A 20,278-nucleotide genomic window follows, 5' to 3' on the forward strand; every position below is an offset into this window, starting at 1 on the left:
ATTTTCATTGTTTTTCATGTACATCATATTTTTTTCAAGAGAGAGTGGTAATAAACTTTAAAAAAATGTTTAATATTAGAAGAAAACAGATAAAATACAAAAAAAAATTAAGAGTATCTAAGAACTATAACTTATTCTTTTATGACTTAAACTAACATTTAACAGAGAAAGAATTTTCTAAATTAAATATGTTTGCAAACCAGATATAAATAAACGTATAAAATCAGGGTTTCCCAAACTTCTTTCAAATGGCCCCCTTTAACAAGATTACTCAAAAAACTACCATTAAAAACCCCAAGGACTTTTTTTTTTGCTCTACATCAACAATTCCCGAATATCTAGTGTAAGTTCCAAATTATGACCTCACGGCCCCCTATGACTCCTCAAATGCTAATCCTCCCTTCTTTGGCGCCTTTGCTGCTCATGGCCCGCTGAGTATCTGTCATTGCCACCTAAGGGGCTACTTGGTCCACTTTGGAAAACCCTGATATAAATTTTCAATAAATGTAGAAAAATAACTTATTTTATTTTAACTAAGTTTTACTTTGCTTTTTATTATTAGTATTACAAAAAAAGGAACGAAAGGTATTAAGCATATAAGTTTTAAAATTTATTCGATTTTTTTACATCAATCAAAAGTTTTATACTAGTTCTCTCTATAAAAATTTATAAACAAAACAACAAAAATACAGCTACCATTAATATTGCTTAATTAAAAAACAATTATAAAAAATTGTTGCATAGTAATAAAAAGTAATATAAAAACAGCAATTTTGGCAAATTTTATGATAGACAGTGCAACACAAAAACCTAAAAAGATATGAATAGATTCAGTAAAAGAGTCTTTATTTAACTTCATAGCTGTAAGATAGTTTTTGACTTCAAAAATTTTCCTCTTAAAAGTTCTGATTTTACAAAGAATTAAATTTTTGAACAGGTGAAAAGAATAAGTTTAACATTCAAAAAACAATGTTAAACCTCTATCACAAAAAAAAATTAAAAGATATTATAACTAAAAGCTTTATTTCAGATGAAAACTTGGTTTTAAAATTAGTTTGAAGAACATTGATTTTTTTTTAATCGCTGTCTAAAATTTGAATTCGGGATAAAATACGATAATCAAATAAAGTGTTGCACTTTAATTTGAGCTCATAAAAACTTATGAAATTTTTATACATGTTTGAATTTTTTACACAAGTTAAGAATATTACCATCTACAACTAAATTCAGTATCTAAACTTAGTTTTTGAATCAGAACTACTGTATGTGTTAACATACGGAGATTTAGCTGTTGAAAGATTTGAGTAAAACACTGATGCGTTGCTATCTCTCCGATCTTCTTGTTTCGGCTGTTTAAATGGCGTGGTGTGTGATGATTTGTCTTCAACAAGCAAAACACTGGTTTTGCCGTCTACCGTTTCCCATCGAAGCTTCGGATAGTTAAGCTTTTCCTCGGGCTTTTTATCGCTTTGGTTTTCAGAATTTTTGATATTTTTGTTTGAAAAGTCTATATTTGTGTAATTTAAAACACTCGAATCTTTTTTGCCAGGCAGTTCTGTTGAACTAGTTGAATTACTTTTTACAAAATTTATTTTCGGATATTTAAGTTTTTCAGTTGGATTTTCAGCTGAACTCCTTCGATCGTTAACATCTAAATTTTCCCTGGTTGAAGAAGAAGTGCTTGTTGGGGATATCGGTGAACTTGGAGTGTCAGACTCCGCGTTTTTACGAGGTTTTTTGTTGCTGACAATTGGGGAATTTCGTATTTTTTCTACCAAGCTTCGCTTTCTCTGCTCTTTATGCGGAAACCTTCTTCTTAAGCTGTCTCTTTGAGGCTTTGAACAATGAGGAGAGTCTTGTTCTGTGTCTCCTTCACAACTAATGGCGTCTTGACTTTTGTTTAACCCAAACACTAGAGTTTTTGTAAATTTTAATATAAATGAGGAGGTACTGTTCTAATTAAAAATCTAGTGTAATAATGTTATGCATAATTTTACAAATGATTTCCGTTTTTATTTTTATTTACTGTAAAAAAAAATAAATTTAAATTAAAAAAATATATATATTAGCAAAAATAAAGCTTGAGTTATAATTATTTTACAGTTATATACTAATTTTAAAATAAGTAGTTTTAAAAAATATGTTCAAAAATATAGTTTGTACTCTTTTAACTAAAAAATTTTTCAAACGAAAATTTGTATTAAAATATGAAATTTTAATAAAAAAATACTACTTTTTTTGTTAATTTTTTTTTTGTTGTTTCGATTATTTCTTGGGCTCGCTGAATTATTTGAACCGACAATAACTTTCTTTTTAGTAATTAGATTTCCATCGTCATCGTAGACATTTAGCCACTGTTTATATTAAATTAAACGTAACCATTTGAAAAAAGGCATTTAAAAATATAAATACTTTAAAAAACACAAAAGCTAAGTAGTTACTAACAACATGAACTGTCGGTTTTTTGTTTTTTGATGAAATACTTCTTCGGGAAGAACTTACTTCATTTGCTTCATTATTTTCTGAAATAAACAAAAGTACAACTATAGTAAATCTTTAATATTTTAAAGTTTTGATAGTAAGATAACACTTTATTTGTACGGTTTCTAAGACTAAAACGTAAACTAGTAGCTTTATTAAGTATATGCTTGACTTTTAGTATTAGTACTTTTTAAATAGTTGTTTTTATTTACACTTTTTCAAAGTACTATAGAATTCTTACCTATACTGTTAGAGCTCGATTCAAAACTGTTTTTATTGTTTTTTCTACGTCTAAAGTACAAATAAGCAGCAACGAAAACAAATGTAGAAAATAAAGTTGCCCCAACACATAACAAGACTACTAATAATAAATCGTCGAAATACTCTTCTGCACATGGCTGTTTTGCAACTAGACAGTTTTAAAATAAATACTACTTTATAATTCTAAAACATTAAATATTTTAAAAGTTAATTTTACATATTGATTTATCTAACTTAATCAGGCTAAGTAAAACAAATTTTTAAAGCTTTCATAAAGTGCTGAGCATTTTTATACTCTACAACTCTTTTATATTTAACTATAATACAAATGCGTTAATATAAAAAAAATACTTATAATAATTGCGAAGTTTAAAAAAATATATTTTCAACCTTGCCCAGGAATTTCGTTGTTGAGAATTCCTTCGTAACAATTAACTGTGTACGTGCATTTTGCTTCGTCCAGCAAATTTAGTTCATCTTTTTTCGTGCACCAAATACATTGAATTTTAGATGGGGAAATGCATTCACTTTCATTTAGCTTAACAAAAATTTTGAATTATTAAAACGTTATTACAATATATTTGTTTTAGTATTTCTTAAATAAAGAAAACCAACAACTTTTAATAGACTACAAAAAAAGCTGCAATACTTTATTCTTGTAGAAAAAAGCTGTTTAAAGTTTAGTAAAACTAACAATTGAATTACAGTTATCATCAAAACACTTTGGCAACTTTTGAGGGTAACACTGGTCAAGTGGATCAGTGGTTGGTAAGGGGGGCAAGCAAACCGGAAGACTTTCATTAAGTTCCTTAAACAACGTTGTAGGTTTTAATTTAGAATATTGATACATTAGGTGGATAGTTCAAAGCTTTAGGAGATTATTTGCAGTTTTATCAGTAATATGTTAAGTAACTACAATTAAGTTTTAATATTAAGATTTCAACCGTACACACTTTTTCACTTTCGATTAAACAATCATTTTCATCTTTTGTAGAGTAGCAAGGGCAATCAAAGTAATTAATACTAGTTTCTATTGTATTTCTACATTCCTAAAAAATATACTTATTAAAAAAAACATTTTGAAGTCAGCATAGTATAGCAGGATTATTTCATTTAAAAATTTTACCTTATTTGTCAATAAAATCATTTTTTTGTATATATTGTTTATTGACCGACAAAAAAAGCGCTCAAACTATTTGGTCCTAAAACCTGGTGCACGTAAAAACCTTTCGGTTATTGAGTTGCACAGCGCTTGGATACCTTTTAACGTCTTTTGATAAATTTTATTAAAAAACTTTGTTAAGACAAAAAAACAAATTTTCTGTAGATTTTCAAAAAATTTAAATTAATTTATTTAATCTGTTTTCTTAAAAACCTTTAAGTTGTTGTTTTCATCGAAGCAGTCAATATAGTAACAAAAATCGTCACTTTTTTGAACTAACAAAAAAACATTTGTCTCTGCAACTGGTATAAAGAAATTTCGTGTGCATTGTTCTGTGTTACTAAAAAAATAACTATTAAGTAAATACAAGCGATTAAAATACATCATTTTTTTAGCTTAATTTTAACACTTTTTGGTTTCTAAATTCACTTTTTTGTTGTTGTTTCAGATTTAAGGTAATGAAGTAAAAGTGTTTTAAAAAAGCTCAAAAAGACAAACTTTAAAAAGTCAATTTTTGCATCAGAACTAATGATGAACTCGTTTTTTACTTCTTTCGTTAAATGATCAATACAAGAGGTCTTTGAAATGAAACCAGCTTCGCTCAATTGATTGTAGAGGTTTTTGTCACCTAAAATTATGTTACAGTAAAACAAGTCTTAAAAAACTTATAAAACATGTTTTTGTTTACAGAAAAAAATAAAATTAAGTAAGTTTTAGAAGCAGATTAAGTATTAAAAAAAAAATTTGTAAATAAATTCAGTTTAGTTTTAAAAAGTAACATTTATTTAAAATTTATTTTAAATTTATTTATTTAAAACCACAAGTTAGAAGAATTTTTTTTTGGTATACTGATTAAAATTGTTTTTTTTTCAAAAAATTCTGAAGGTATCTAAACAAGTTAGTTATAAACATAAAAAATAAAAAGCTGTCGCAGTATTAAATAAATAAAAAATCTCTTTTTGTTTACGACAAAATTATACGATAAGTAAGCATCTTTGTAGTATCGTTTATTTCATTTTTAATAAAGCAGCACATACAATGTTACTTTTATGTCTAAACAGTTACTATTTAGTTATAACTTATATATGCTTAAGTTTCAAAATAGTCTAAACTGATTTAAATTTTACTAATATATAAAATTTGAAAATACGAACGTAAATCTGAACATTTTGCTTTAGTTAGTATAGTGTTCCAAAATTTGTCTTAAAGTTAAAAAAAATAAATAATAAAAAAATTTAAAACAGTTATATGTTGAAACTGCGTAATTTTATAACGGTTTATGTCGTAAAACTAAATGAAAACAAATAAAACCAATAAATTTAGATTTTATGTAAATCAGTAATTTTAATCAAAAAAAAACCTGAAATATGCGCTATTCTTAATTCATCTTGAGAAACATAGTCTTCCACGTATACATAATCACCTTGTTGGTTTACTAATGCGCAAAATCTAAATAAATTTAATTTAGATAGATTCAAATCTAATACTACGTTCTTTTAGTAAATACTTCGGTCAGAAGTCAGCAGCTTTTTATTTTTATGGGTTTTAAAGCTATATTATTTAACTATCGCCTTATTTTTAGGCTAGTTGTTTACATCTTCTGTGAAGTTTGTAATAAATAAGAATGAGTACGTTTAGATAATAAATAAATTAATTTGTAATAAAACCTGCATTATAGATTAATCAAAAATAGACTAATACTTTTTAAGATTTTAAATAACAAGCTTACAACTAAATTTATCAATATAAACTTTTATATATTAGTATTTAAGATTAATTTTAGCCGTAAGCAAGTTTAATAGATAGTTACTTAATCCTAAAACAACTAATTGGAATTTTACTTACAAAGAATCCCTTTTACAAAAAGGAAAATTTTCTTCAAAGATTTGTTTAAAATTTGTTAATCTCATATCGAGCCCTATTACACCGTTTATTGAACTTTCGCTAGATGTCGATGAAGAGTTCTGTAAAATAAGAAAGTTATGAACTTTAGCATACAACCTGTGTTAATTAAATTTATATAACAAATTTTTACTAAACATTTTTTATTGCTTTAGATAATGTGATAATTCTTCCAACACCAATAGCATCATTGTATGGTTTAGAAAATATCATTTTTTCGGGGATTAATTTTGCGTGACGGTACCTTAAAAAAAAAGTATTTTGATTAATTTTTTTATCGAAGATAAACTAAAACAAAAGCTCTTTTAATTTAAGTTTAAAATCTTAATGTTTAAGCTGCAATGTTTGAGACAAATATTTTTAGTTATAAAAAACGGAAAAACTAATATATACCTTAGTCACAGTATTAAAAAACAATCCGTGATTTTAAGCATTTTAAATATAGATTTACAAAAGTTTTTAAATAAGTCTTAACATTGTTTTGAAAAACAAAACTAGCTAATTTAATAACATTGGTGGTAATAAGTTATATAAATAACGTGTTATCAAGCAACAAGTATTGTGCAAAAGACAAGTTTTAACTAACTTAAATAAAATGTTAGCAGACTTATTCTTTAAGTGGTCTGATAAACATTTTTAAACTGTTACAAAATTGAAAATATTAGTAAGTTTTTTTATTTAACAAACTTTTTTTAATTACTCATTTTTTAGTAGAAGTTTAAAACTTATTTGCTAATATGTTTGTATGTACTTATTTTTTGACATAAAATATACCATGGTCTTTTTGTAGGGTCATAGTCGTTGGAAAGTTGACCACCTGGTAACAACCTAAAAACGCCTGATTCTGTTCCCAGAAGGAATGCTGAATGTTCTCGAAACTTGTATTCCCAAAGTTCATTTACTTTTGACGTCCAAATCACGTCATAAATAGCATCAGTAATCATTTTTTCTGAACAGTTTTTGAAAAAATAGTCAATTTTTTTTTAATGAAACTGTGTTAAAAAGCAACAACTTAAAAAAACTAACCAGAGATACTACTATGTTTTTTTTGAACAATTTCAAGCTCGGCAAAATTTTTTGTGTTTAAAGCCTCATTGAAAAAATTAGTGTACAGCTCCACTAAACCAGTGCTTTCCGTCTCAAACAGGTAGTCATGTGCATTGGTAAAGCAGTAAGGTGCCAGCTTAACTGTTGTGATACTTACTGTTGTAGCCTGTGTAAGTTTATACGTTTTCTAAAACAAATAGTAAAACATTATATGTATATCTATATATAACTCTACGGAATTACTTGAGTTTTTTAAGGTTGATTTTACTAGCAATAAGTTGTTTGAAACTTAACGTATTAGCTTGTTTTATATATTACTTGTTTTATTTTTTAGTTTTACGTACTAGATAAATGTTAAAACTTAAAAAACCATGTAATTATCAGCACAACTTAAATTATTTACAAACTCCTTCTAAATTATCCAAGTTGTGCAAGAATTACTTGGATAGAAAATTAAAAAAAAACTATCTAGATCTAAAAGTACATAAACCTGTTAGTTATAGAACTGCTATTTATTGAAATACCTCAGCCTTAGTTTTGAAAACAACAAAATTATTTAAAAAAAAATAACAATAAGAAGTTTATTGAACATCAAAGTAACAAAAATACTCAAAAAAACATGTGTTTTTCTGTTTTAGTTGTTGTTTAATTCACTTTTAAAGTCTTTTTCCCGTAATCTTAAGTTTTAATACTCTATTAGTTTATATTATATCATTAAACATTAATCCGTTGTAGAACAAACTTTAGATTCGATTTAATTTAAAACTAATATCTTTAACATAGAAAGTCAGTTAAGCTGCAGAAGAAGCACATACTAAAAGGTGTGGGCACAATTTTAACTAAATTGAACTTGTTGAACCACTTAAAAACCATTAGTTTCAGTTTTAGAATTGTCTTTTTATGAAGTAACAACTTAGACAAATATTTGTAAATATCTTTCTTCTACACATTTTAGTTTTTAGAAATTTAAATTTATGAGAATTATACAAAGTTTTATCAAATATTTCTCAATTTATTTAAATAACTAACTTGTTTTAGAATTTTATAAAAAATTAGTACTAAGACAAAGATTTTCAAAAAAAAAAGGAGTCATCAATAAAAGTTTTATCCGAAAAATAACACTTTAATGTAACTATCTTTATTTCGATTTATTACTATTTGTATGATAATAAACAGTTATCAACATTTTAAATAGAAAAAGTTTATTTATTATATACTTACCCGTTTAAAATGAGTACAATTTACATGTTTATCATACAAATCAAGCCGATGGTATACAAACGAGTTGCTAGACAAGCTTCTATTTTCAAATAAGTATTCTTTATTTTTATCGATTGTTATAGTTTTAGTTTTGTTTACTTCCTTTATAACTAAAAAAAGTTTTGACTTTCCAATTGGTGCAAAAGACCACTTGTAGCTCTGTATAAAAATATTTTGTTACTTCTATCTATAAATGTTTAAGAATTTATTTCAGACTTACTTGTTTGCATTGTTTGTTTGGAGCTGTAATAAAGTAACTTGTGTTACCACTAACAATACTGCTTATATTGTTTTCCGACAGACACTCAACTTTAGATATGTAAACGCGACTTGTAGGGTTTAAATTGAAAGTTGAAGTTGGGTAAAGATGATGCAGAAAAATGAAACCTTGACTGTCTGTGAAAATGTTTCAGTTTGTTTAAAAATACAATTTCATTCATAAAGTTTACATAATGTTTTATGCATAAATATAATATTTATTAATCTTTATATATAGTTTATGAAAAATTAAAAAAAAAAAATTTCAAATGTTTTTTGATAAAAAAATTAAGGTGTTTAATAAGATACATTTACTACATAAAGTTTGTGTGTAGCTGCTTCCCAAAACAAAAACTTGGCAAACATACCTAGAACAAATAAATATCTGTATTGATCTCCATTTTGGAAAACTTCTTGAAAATAGCTATCAATAACGATATCAGTTGCAACAACTCCTTTTAAGTACCCGTTTGACTTAAAGACCGCTCTTCCGATTGTACTAACTAAGCCTTTATTTTTTTTAGCTTTTTAAACTTTGTATATAAAATTTTATGAGTGTATAAAACATGTTTATGTTAGTAATAAAATAAATCTATAAAAAAAGAAGAACTTTAAACCTAAATTCTCTATGTCTATGTATGGAGAAGATATAACTGTACTATTATCTTCTACTTTTTTTGAAAATATTGTCATCCAATTGCGAAGGTGCAAAACTTCTTTGAGACTTATTGTGTTATTAACTTCTGTGTATTTTAAATTTAGTTTTGAATTTTGTTCAACAAATTTATTTAGGTTGTACGGAGTTTTAATAAAACTGTTGTTACACAACTATAACAAAAATATGATATGTTCAGATTTGTTATACGCAAAAAATCAATAACTTTTTAATTCATATGTAGTTTTACTATTACAGTAGATACTGTTTAACTATTACATCCTTAACTTTCTTTTTTTTTCTGCTCCAAAAAGTAAAAAAAAAAGTTAATGTCCAAAGCTTACCACCAAAATCTTCATTTCCAAACCTAACAAGTTCTTTAAGCGTTGTAGTATTAACTGTGTAATAAAAAAAGCTTTTATTGTTTTATAGAAACGTCTTACACATTGATTTTTTTCTTAACTCAGCTTAAAATTATGAGAAAAACCTTAAAAACGTCAACTTTTGCTTAAAGTTCTCAACTAACTGTTTCTCCCAATTCCAACAACGAACAACTTGATTTTTAATTCAGTCAAACTTCTTTGTATAAATGTTGTATCTGTAACCTCGCTTGCTCTCCCATCCGTTAGAAGCATTATTATATTTGAAGCTATCATACAATAATAAACATTGAAAAATATGTAAATATTTGTTATTTTGATTTATTTTGTGTCGAAGAAGAAAAGGGTGAACAAAAAAAAAAAATATAAAACAGACCATTTTGACGTAATTTAAGCATTTTATAAACTGTAGTTAATGAACATTGTGTTACGCTTAAGTTTATCTATATTAATTTTAGAATTTTTATATGATTAATTTAACTTTAGCTATGTAATAAATCGACATAAATTTTTGAAATCAAAAACTTATTCTGTTAATAAAAAACATAAAAAAAGGGGAGTTGTTACAGTAATGTTTATAAGTTTTAGTTTTTCAACCAAGATTTATAAAAAAAAATATATATTTTTTTTTAGATTTTTTCTTTAGTTACGTTAAACTTTTTTTTTACTACATAAATAACACAGTATCTATTTGAATATAGATTTTTTAATACAGATATTCTAACTTTCCGTTATAAGATGATAGGTATTTTTGTTTTTATTACTTAATAAAGCAGTTCGATGAGCACAGTTAAATTTAAATTCAAATTAAAACTAGATTAAATTTAAATTATAATTGCATTAAATTATATTAAAATTGTATTAATATTTACATTAATAGAATATATCAAGCTATTATCATATTAAAACATAACTTAATTAAAAACAAAATAAGAGTTTAAGCGATCGCAAATTAGAAGATATCGTCTCAAATAACTTTATATTTAAAATTATTAACAATACTATAACAACTTTACTTCAACAAACCTCCACTTGTGTTTGATTCAAAATTGTTTCTAAAAATGTTAAAACTTTCATTAAGGCCTTGATTGCAGTTAGACTGACCTATTATTTACATTCGTCAATTTTTTAAGTCAAAAAAAAAGTTTAGTTAGCACGAAAAGTTTATTAATTTTACACTCTACTAAGCTTAACAAGTATACCTGTTGCATTGAGATTTTTTAGGTAGTTTAACAGTAACTGTTTGTTTTTGTCAGTAGCTTTTACAAATCCTTCTTCGTAGCAACCAGGACCTTTTTGAGTTGAAGATCCAAAACCAACATAGGCTAACTATTTAAAAAGCAAACAAAGTTTTTTTTGCAAAGAATAAAAATATAAGATATATGTTTCAAAATTATATCCTTTTTATTAACTTTTAATTTACTTATCATTAAATATAACGTTACTTTTATTATTTTTAGTTCATTTTGGACTTTTTTTTAATTTGTGTTTGTTACGTTGTTTATTTGGTTTTGCTTTTTACAACTCAAAATGGTTAAGTAAAATAATTAAAAAAAATATATTTTGATTAAACTGAACTTTTACTTAACATAAAAATTAGTAAACGTCATAAGTAAATCAATTTTATGATTGGCTCTGGGTGAAAAGTTTGCGAAAAAAGCTTAAACACCAAATTGTTGTTATTACATATTACCTGTTTTTAAAGATTTTATTTTATTTTTGTAATCAAAAAAGAAATCTATTTAAAAAAACTTATATTTATGTTGCTAATTTATTTTTTTTATAAAATTAAATGTTTGTTTATACAAAATTTATAAAAAAAAAGTTTAACGACCAATAAAAACAATTTTACGTTATCACGATGATCTATCATGTTAAAAAGTGTTTCAATTGACTGAATTGCAATATCAATAAGTCTATGCGATGTGTAAGTACTAGTGTACATTGATTGAGATGTATCCAAAACAATCACGATGTTTCTGATTAGTGGTCTTGATATATCTCTATACCATGGTCTGTATGTTAATAATAAACTTTTAAGCTTGTTAAAAATGCAAAGAAAACTATTATTAGCTTTGTTTAAGCAAAACTATTAAATTTGATATTAATTCTTATTTTAAGTACTGCTTCTATTTATAGTGTTAAAAAAGTTTACTTCATTTATACTGATATCATGAGTAACCGATTCACCTTAAGTTTTTAAGAAGTTTAAATGGTTTTTACAAAAAACTAAGCACAGGTGTGCACGAATATTCAAACTCGGACAATTCAAATTCAGGTAGTTTAAATTCTTAAAAAGTATTTAGATGCCCACAACTTAATAAGTAAAGTACATTAAAATAAATGTATGTAGATCTTATTAATATCTACTTGTCATTTTTAGTATTTTGCAAAATTTTAAATAATTTTTGGGATATGGCTTAATTAGTTTTAAATTACGTAATTTCTATGTATCTAAAAAGTATTAAACAACTTAAAAAAAAGAAAAGTTGGTTGTATATATTAATAAGTATTTTACACACGTATTTTTAAATTTCTCCAAGTGTATATTACTTTTTGAGATATGGTTCTTTAAGTATTTTTTTCTTAAAGTTTGAATTGTCAGAATTAGAACTGTCCGAATTTGAATAGTTTTGCATCCCTGACCAATTACTATAAAAATATTTAATACTTATGCACAATAGAAAAGGTTATTTCATGAAACCTCACGCAACCTGAACCTAGGGTCGTAAAATTGACACTTTTCGTCAGAACTTTCAACAGCAGCTGGGTAAAGGGTCATCATGCCTTTCTCAGTAGCGTAATACTGCCACTTGATGTCACTGTCGTATGCTTCAAAATTTTCCTTCATTTTCTTTATGAGCGATGCCGGTGCCATTTCCTTCTCGCCTGCTTCGGAATTGTTGGCAACGTGCTGGCATGGCTGAGATGTGTCAACCTGGTAGTTATTTATTTTTGTACTACTTACAATTAAAGCTTGTTATGTAACTTTTTTTTCAATGTCTTTAAAGTATTAAATAAGGAAGTCATTTTAAAAGGTTTTCAAATTAACTTATTTCTTAAAAAACCTTTATGTTGTTTTATTTTTTAGTAAATACCTTTTAAAGTTAATTTTTAGATAATATAAAGTAAATGATTGGAAAAATAAGTTTAGAACATTTAAACTAAAAATAGTATGCTTTGAATTTAAACAACACAATAGAAGTAAACCTACTAACATAATGGTGCTAGTTTGATGAAATATAAAGTTTTGAATCGCACTATAAGATTTAAGAACTGTAATACTTTTTTTTGTATACTTTTAAAATTAATGAAATACTATTAAAAGTTTATTCAATATGCTTAGGCTTAAAAAAGTTTAAACTTTTGGTTTTAAATAGAGATTTAAATGCCTAAAAAAAATAAAATTTAACGTTTGTCAAAAAAACAATCAAGACTGATTTTTATTTGTTGACTGAGGGTAGTTGTACAAAAGTGTAGGAGAAAGTTTAATCAATATTTTTAAGTATTTTATTTTTAAAATGGAAAGTTTTACAGTCTATGTAGCGAATGCGTTACTATCATTTCTAACTCGCGATTACTCTAAACTTGATCATTTTAAACTCGATCATAATAAACTCAAACATATTAAACTTGACCATTTTAAACCCAATTATATTCAAGTGGTCATATAAAATACATCATATTAAACTTGCCTATATTAAACTCAATCATATAAAAATTAATTATGCTAAACTAGAACATATTAAGCTAAATTGTATTAAACTCGATTATATTAATATAGATCATATCAAACTCGATTTTTTCAATTTTTCACCGTCATTTTAATAAAAGTTAAAGTAACAAAAACCACAAATTTTCCCAAAAGTAAAACACCTAGTTGTTTTAATTAACAATATTTATTGGTTGTAGTTCTAAAATTTAAAGCTTTGTATCAATAAATAAGCTATTAAGCACATTATGGTCTTGTTACTTATTAGATATTGTTTATACAAAAAGTTTTAAAGAATGGTATGAAAAGTTTAAAATTAAAAACTTTTTTCTTTTATATTTTTGATCATTATTAAAACAGTAAAATAAATTTAGAAAAACTACTGTCCACGCTTTAAGAAAAAAAAAATTAAGTTTTCACTTTAAGTGCAACAGATTACTTACTTCGATAATATAAAAAAAAACATCTAACAATATAAAATTACTTAAGTTTATTAACGTAATTCATCTTTAAGTTTTCCATAAAACGATGGCTTGTTGTTTATTTATTAACTGTTTTAAAACTCCATGTACTTTTTTAGTTATATGCAAGGACTATTCCTTGGGCACAATAGGTCTCAAAAAATTTAATTTCAGAGACAAAATTAATATTAAATTTATTTATTTACGTAAAGGCAACGACGTTTCACCCCTAAGGGATCTTCAGGCCTTAAACAAATAGAATGTATTTTTTTTTATAATTAAAATTAAAAAAACATTTTAGAAGAAAATTAGTATATTTTGTTCAAAGCTGAAAGCCTGTGAAAGTTTAAAGTTAAAGTGTTGTTTAAAAAATTCTAAAGTATATAATTTTGTATTTAGGAACAAAGTAACAAACAAATGCGTTTACTATTTTTAGAACTTTAAAATACTTAACCACAAGTTTTTTTATCAAAATGAGTAGTTAAAAAAAAATACAGAACTAGGTATTTTTTCCTTGCTAACAAACATTATTTTTATGATGCTCTAAAAGCACATTTTTAAAGTAAGCAAAAATAAATAACAAAATAAATAATATCAAATAACGTCGGCCTAACGATTATACTTTAAGTCTAATGTTAGAACAAAACAAGAAACATAATTCACGAGAAATTTTATGAATCTGCCAAGCAAGTACAAAAAAACAGCTGCAATATAAAAAAAAACTATTGAGTTAAGCATTTCTTTATTTAGTTTTTCAAAAATCTTCAAGTTTAACATTAATTTTTGAAAACTTTATTCTCGTAGATTTCTATCAAAGTTGAAATGCTTGTTTTTTCTTTCAGGGTTAGTATCGCATAAGCTCCGGAAAGCCAGTCTAAAGCCGTCTTTTTATAATAGTAAAATAAATTTGCCACATTAGCTAGACCAAAACTGTTTGAAAAAAAGGAACTAAAACTTTAAGGTATTCAGTAAATAAATTTGTTAGCTTACGTATATGTTTTGGCCAAAGTTTTTGGTTTTTATAGAGTTTTCGGTTTTAATTAAACAACAAAGTGTTACATCTTCATCGGGTTCGTTCGACTCGTTTGCTAACGATTCAACTACTATAAAATGCTTTTCAAGTTTGCTCCAAATTAATTCAGCCATCTGTTTATAAAATATTATAGTGTTATGTTTGACTTACATCATATAGTTTATGAGTATGATAATTAGTTAGATAAGGATTTCTTTACATCATCAAACAAAGGCTAATCTACTTACATTTATTTTAAAAAAATGCTGCATTTGTGCTGCATTTGTTATATCTTTTATATTTCACTCTCACAGATTACATATAACAAAGTGTTTTGAATTTATTCTACATGAATTAAAACTATTTTAACAACTGATGATCTCTTATAGTTTGATATAAGAGTGAAACACTGTTTTGGTTGTAGTAATCTGTGAGAATAGAATATAACACGTCTCCTTAAAGATACTTTAGTCCAGAACTTTAATATTGTTTAACTAAAAGCCAAGTACATTATCATATCTTTTATTATACAATTTTTGCAATTTTTATACTTTTTTTACTGATACAGTACTTTTTATGATACTTAGTTTTTCGTTAAAGTATGGTTCATTACTTTGAAAACCTATTAGAAGATCACGCTTAAAAAATCAAACTTTGCAACAAAACTATTTCTGAAGTTTACTTTATAACTTAGAATGAAAAAAACATAATTTTTTGTTTTTTAATTAATAAAAAGTTAGCCAATAAAGACAATTTTAGTGTTAACAAAAACTAAAATCTTTTAATTAAAAAAGCTCAGTGTTAGTTTAACAATTTCGAAATAAATAATGTTAATGATACAATCTATAGCAATATTTTACCTCTTGAGCACTATTTTTATGTATGCTTGATGTTTCTCTATTGATTTGGTCAGTGATTTTCTAAAAAACAAAAATTTTGAAATTAACTTGTTTTAAATTGTGTTTTATTATTTATAATACCTTTACATAGAGGGTTATAACTGTTCTTTTTTTTTTGGTTATATAGAGCTATTGTATGTGGTTAACACGGCAAATAACAAAATTATACAAGTCTTAAAATCCATTTTAATTAAATAATTTTTTTTACAGTAATTAGATTTATCTGCATATAAAACATATTTCTTCAAGCATAACGATAAAATAAAATAAAGTTAATAAAAGTAGGAAATAGGTTTTTTTATCGCTGAAACAACTAATTGAGAAAAAAACATATAAAACGCGTATTTATGAAGAACGATAGCTAGTGAGTTTTACTTTTAGTTGAAATGCTTCTTACAAAAGAATTGTTTTAGGTATTTCAACAAAAAAAATCAAAACAGAACGAAGATAAGCAATTGTCAGTTCTGTCCTTTACAAAGTAACGTTCCCGCTTTGAACTTGAAATACTTTTCAAACAACATGTATTTGGTAATGCTTGAGTAGCTTACTATTTCTCCTAAGCTTGACAATACTTTATGACAATTTTAACTGAAAGCATCTGTTTTTTTAAAACTTGCATACTTTTGTATGCAAAAAAATATTGTAAAACTTTAAACAGTGTTGATAAATTAGTCCACTTTAGAATTAATAAAAAAGTTTAAAAGTAGGTCAAAGATATAATTAAAGCACCTATAATAATAGTAATATTTACTTAAAAACAAACCTTTTACAGTATATTGACTGTATAAAAGCTTTTTTTGTTAAAAAGCAATTAGGTATAAACTTTATTTTTATTGTAAATCAATACAAATAACTGTTGATACAGAATCAAAATGTTTCCTTTTTTTTTATAAAAAAAAATTATTATTTAAATTTAGACTATCTATAACATAAAAAATTAAACTTTACGATTTTTAATAATACATATCTAGTAACTACTTAACTTACTACAACTCAAATCACAAGAACAATTTTTAATTTTAGACAACTTTGTCAATGTATTTGAGCCAAAAACTAAAAAAAAAGCTTTTTCAGATTGAAAAATACTACTCAAACACAAAATAAAATAAAATTGTAAAACGTTTTTGATGTTTACATTTTTCTACAGTATTTAAACTATTCTGTGTCAAATTCGCATTTGTACGAACAAGGTATATTTAATAATGCTTTTATAACTAAACATATTCATATTCAGGTTAGTTTTACATTGTTTATCTTACTTTGACTTAAAATTAAACTCACAGTAAGTTCAGGCAGACCTAAAGTTTCAGTCATGTTCTCGGTAATACTCTGAAAATTTTCTAAACTGTTTTCAATTGTTTCTTTCGATATATCTTCTTCTTTAGCAATCGTACCATATACAAAGTAACAAAAAATTAAAAAAATGTAGACCATTGCTTCAAAGTTTGCTTATAAACAAGTAATTGTTGGCAAAATATTATTTACATTGCTTAAATAGTACTTTAAGTTTTTTTCTGAAATAATATTATGAAAATTTCTAAACTAAAGTTTAAACATATACAGTTTGATTTTTTTTTTTTTTAATTGTTACTATTATTATACCCGGCTTATGTGTAAAAAGATTGAACAGCTTTCAAAAATAATTTTGGGCTCAACTTTTCAACATACTTTAAAAACGTAGCTTAGATTGAACGTAAAAACGTAAGCTAATATTATTAAAATAACCAAACTATCTGTATATATTTGTTTTTTCATTAAAAGTTTTCCAAGTTAGTTCGAGCACATATAGTGTCCAGTTCTTGGTTAATTGATAATGTATTAAAAGAAACAATAAAAAAAGTAAAAATAGTCATATTTAAAGAAACAGTTTGATTTGTTGTAAAAATAAGCGAAAGTAGATTAAAGAGTTAATGTTTAAAACTAGTGCTTTCTTGCTTAACTTAAATGACCACTTAGTTGTTTCATTTTAGTTACACTAGTAAAAACTCTCTAATTTTAAAGATAAAAGAACTGTTTTTTCCTTATTTCTAGTTGTTCTTAGTTTGAATTTCACTTTGTTCCTCACAACTGAAAAGATCAGATTTTTCTAAAAGTTGTGTGAAATCTGAATTTCTTAATCTATAAGGTGAAATAAGCACGGTATAGCATGCAAAACTTATGGAATCATCAAATAAATCTGGTGCCTACAAACTTTTTAAAGTAAAAGCATAGTAAAATATGTCCGGTGGTGCAACAAAACTATTTTTGGTATTTATGTCTTAAAAAATATTTTTAGCTTTACATGTGAAATGTAGTTAGTGAAAAAACAAATCAGTTGAAATAACTTTTTTAAACAAAAATCGAAATAATACATACAAACTAAAAAGATATTAAAGTAATAACATATGTTTTAATAAATTAATAACAAAAGGTTTTTGTAACATATTTGAAAATAATTTAAAGTTAATTCTTCTAAAATAAATTGCTGTATTGTTGAAGTTATTTAGAGTAAAAAAAATAATTAACATTAAAATATTTTAGGGTTAAAAAACTATCATAAGCCGTTCAATAGTTATTAAACTTTTAATATACCATTTAATGTAATTTATTTTGATTGTATTTATTTATTGTAGATTTGAAAATTACTTTTTTTATTTATACCTAATAGTCAATAAGTTTTGTTTAGACCATATAATTATTAACCAGTTTCTATAAAAAAGATTATAAACTTTAGTTATTAACGAGTTTTTATAAAAAAAACGAGTAAATAGTTTTTTGTTCTTTGAAACAAATTGATCTTTACTATTTTATCTAAGCATGATCTAAAGTAAATAAATAGTAAATAATCATAAGTATTAAACTTAAAAACAATTTTTTTCTAAATAAACAATAAGAAAATATTTCTCAGTTTGAACAAAAACCATATAGTTTTAATTTCTATCAAAACAATTTAAAAAAAATATACTTTGAAATACTTATTAAAAACAAGACTTCATTTTTTTCTCACAACGAAAACAAAATTAATAAAAAAATAAAAATAAAAGCATCACAAGATATTTTATGCGCTCTAGCAATTTCTATAATTAATATAGAACTAAATGATGTTTTTTTGTTTTTTGGAAAGCTTAATATGCAAAGGTAATTTTCAGTTTCACTTGATTTGTTTTTCAAAAGCTTGACCAAATAACTGCTCGAAAACGTACCTATATCTACATGCCATACACAACATAGTCTACATTACACAATACTTAGTTCTTTTATTTTTGCTACTCTTGTTGTTAAAAGATATTTCCAAATTTTCACGTGGTTTTAAGCGACTAAATGGTATTACTCATTATCTCCTCGGGCAACTTTCTGTTCTAAAAAGTGAATATTTTGTTGATGTCTTAAAATATGTCTTAAAAATTTCTCTTTGACCTTTACTTGTGATTTGTGGTGCTGCATTTAGGAATAAACAAATATTTACTGTCACCGAAAACGCAGGTAACAGTGGCCATTGAACGGCTTTGTTGCGTTTACTGAATGCGATGTGACGTAACAATAAAACTTTTGTGCGAAGTATTTTGTCAAACTGTGTAAAAAATATTTTTAAACTGTGGAAAGGTGATGGAAAACTTTCCAGCAAGTGGCAAGCGGAACAGAGTACTGCGGATGAAAAATTTCTTGATATTTTAATCACTTTGGTGTACTTTCATAGTAATCTATCATTGAACAATATACTCAACCGCAACCTTACTATGCATTGAAAAATTTTGTAGTAGATTCTAGTTTAATAAGCAGATTAAATTTATACCCTTATTTTTTTTTTATCACTAAAGACGGACGGAATAATATATGGAAGTAAAATTAGTAAAACTAACATTTTGTACAATTTTTTAGCATGATTAAACAAAATTCAAAAGCTTAGATTAAGAAATTAGATAAATAAACCGAAGTTTTTTTTGGTAGGTAAACATAAGATATTTTGAATACAAAAGTTTAATCAAAACTTTACTCGCTAAGATGCTTGTTATAAACATTTATTAATTAAATAAACAGTAATCTTACTGTGCTAGTTTTACAAAGTAACTTTTAAGCATGTATTTCATTTGAATTTTTTTTAAACCATTTAAATTAAACCATACTTTGTTGCACGCTATTTAAATTAAATAAAAAAATTATCATTAAACTGTTATTAATTAAACTCATTTTTACACTATGTAACAACATGCTTTTATAATTAGCTGAAAAGTTTTATCGTTAGCATAAAACAAAAAAAAAATCTTTTTATGATTTAATATTTAGTTGTATATACAGAAATATTTTTTCTACAAGGTTGTATAAAAAGTAAGAAAATAATGTGTCGGCTTTTGTAAATGATGTATATAAACTATAATTGTATATTGAACGATAAAAAAGCGATCAAAAAGTTTGGTTTAAGGAGCTGGTGTACGAAAAAACCTTTCGGTTATCGTAATAAAACATTCAAGTATTTTTTAAACAGATAGCTGAAATGATTTGTCGCTATAAGAATAGATATTTTTGTTCAAGTCAAATAGATTAACCTAAACACATGAAAAACAGATTAATTGCTTTTTTACAATAAAGACTGTTTTGTATTTAGCTTAACTAAAATTGTTTTGAGTTTTGATACAACTTGGCTAACTATTTTACGTTACTAAAACTGTGGTAAATTATTTAATAAAAGTTTATAAACTGATATTACAATACTGATAATTAATTTCAGTTCTTATGAATATAAAAATATAAAATTGTTTCTTAACTTTGCTAATAATAGTTTAGTGTATACTTCTCTTAACAATAACTAAA

General features: G+C 24.9%; 1 protein-coding gene across 1 annotated transcript; it reads right to left on the reverse strand.

The window, feature by feature from the left end:
- Positions 1-510: 510 nt before the first annotated feature.
- Positions 511-17,000, reverse strand: LOC145837944 (VWFA and cache domain-containing protein 1-like). The gene is made up of 27 exons (XM_082945438.1): positions 16,772-17,000; positions 15,452-15,511; positions 14,570-14,725; positions 12,121-12,344; positions 11,259-11,421; positions 10,609-10,735; positions 10,433-10,510; positions 9,553-9,675; positions 9,371-9,424; positions 8,989-9,114; positions 8,740-8,880; positions 8,334-8,509; positions 8,075-8,272; positions 6,833-7,019; positions 6,581-6,755; positions 5,945-6,050; positions 5,750-5,868; positions 5,265-5,353; positions 4,403-4,532; positions 4,118-4,244; positions 3,696-3,791; positions 3,437-3,550; positions 3,133-3,280; positions 2,723-2,890; positions 2,446-2,522; positions 2,234-2,354; positions 511-1,912 (listed from the first exon to the last, which is right to left on the reverse strand). Exons 1-27 carry the CDS (start codon positions 16,922-16,924, stop codon positions 1,227-1,229), a joined length of 4,122 nt encoding a protein of 1,373 aa, XP_082801564.1. The 5' UTR covers positions 16,925-17,000; the 3' UTR covers positions 511-1,226.
- Between the last annotated feature and the right edge of the window lie 3,278 nt (positions 17,001-20,278).

This window comes from Thalia democratica, chromosome 6 (genome assembly GCF_965202585.1).
Source record: "Thalia democratica chromosome 6, ktThaDemo2.hap1.1, whole genome shotgun sequence".
Taxonomy (NCBI): domain Eukaryota; kingdom Metazoa; phylum Chordata; class Thaliacea; order Salpida; family Salpidae; genus Thalia; species Thalia democratica.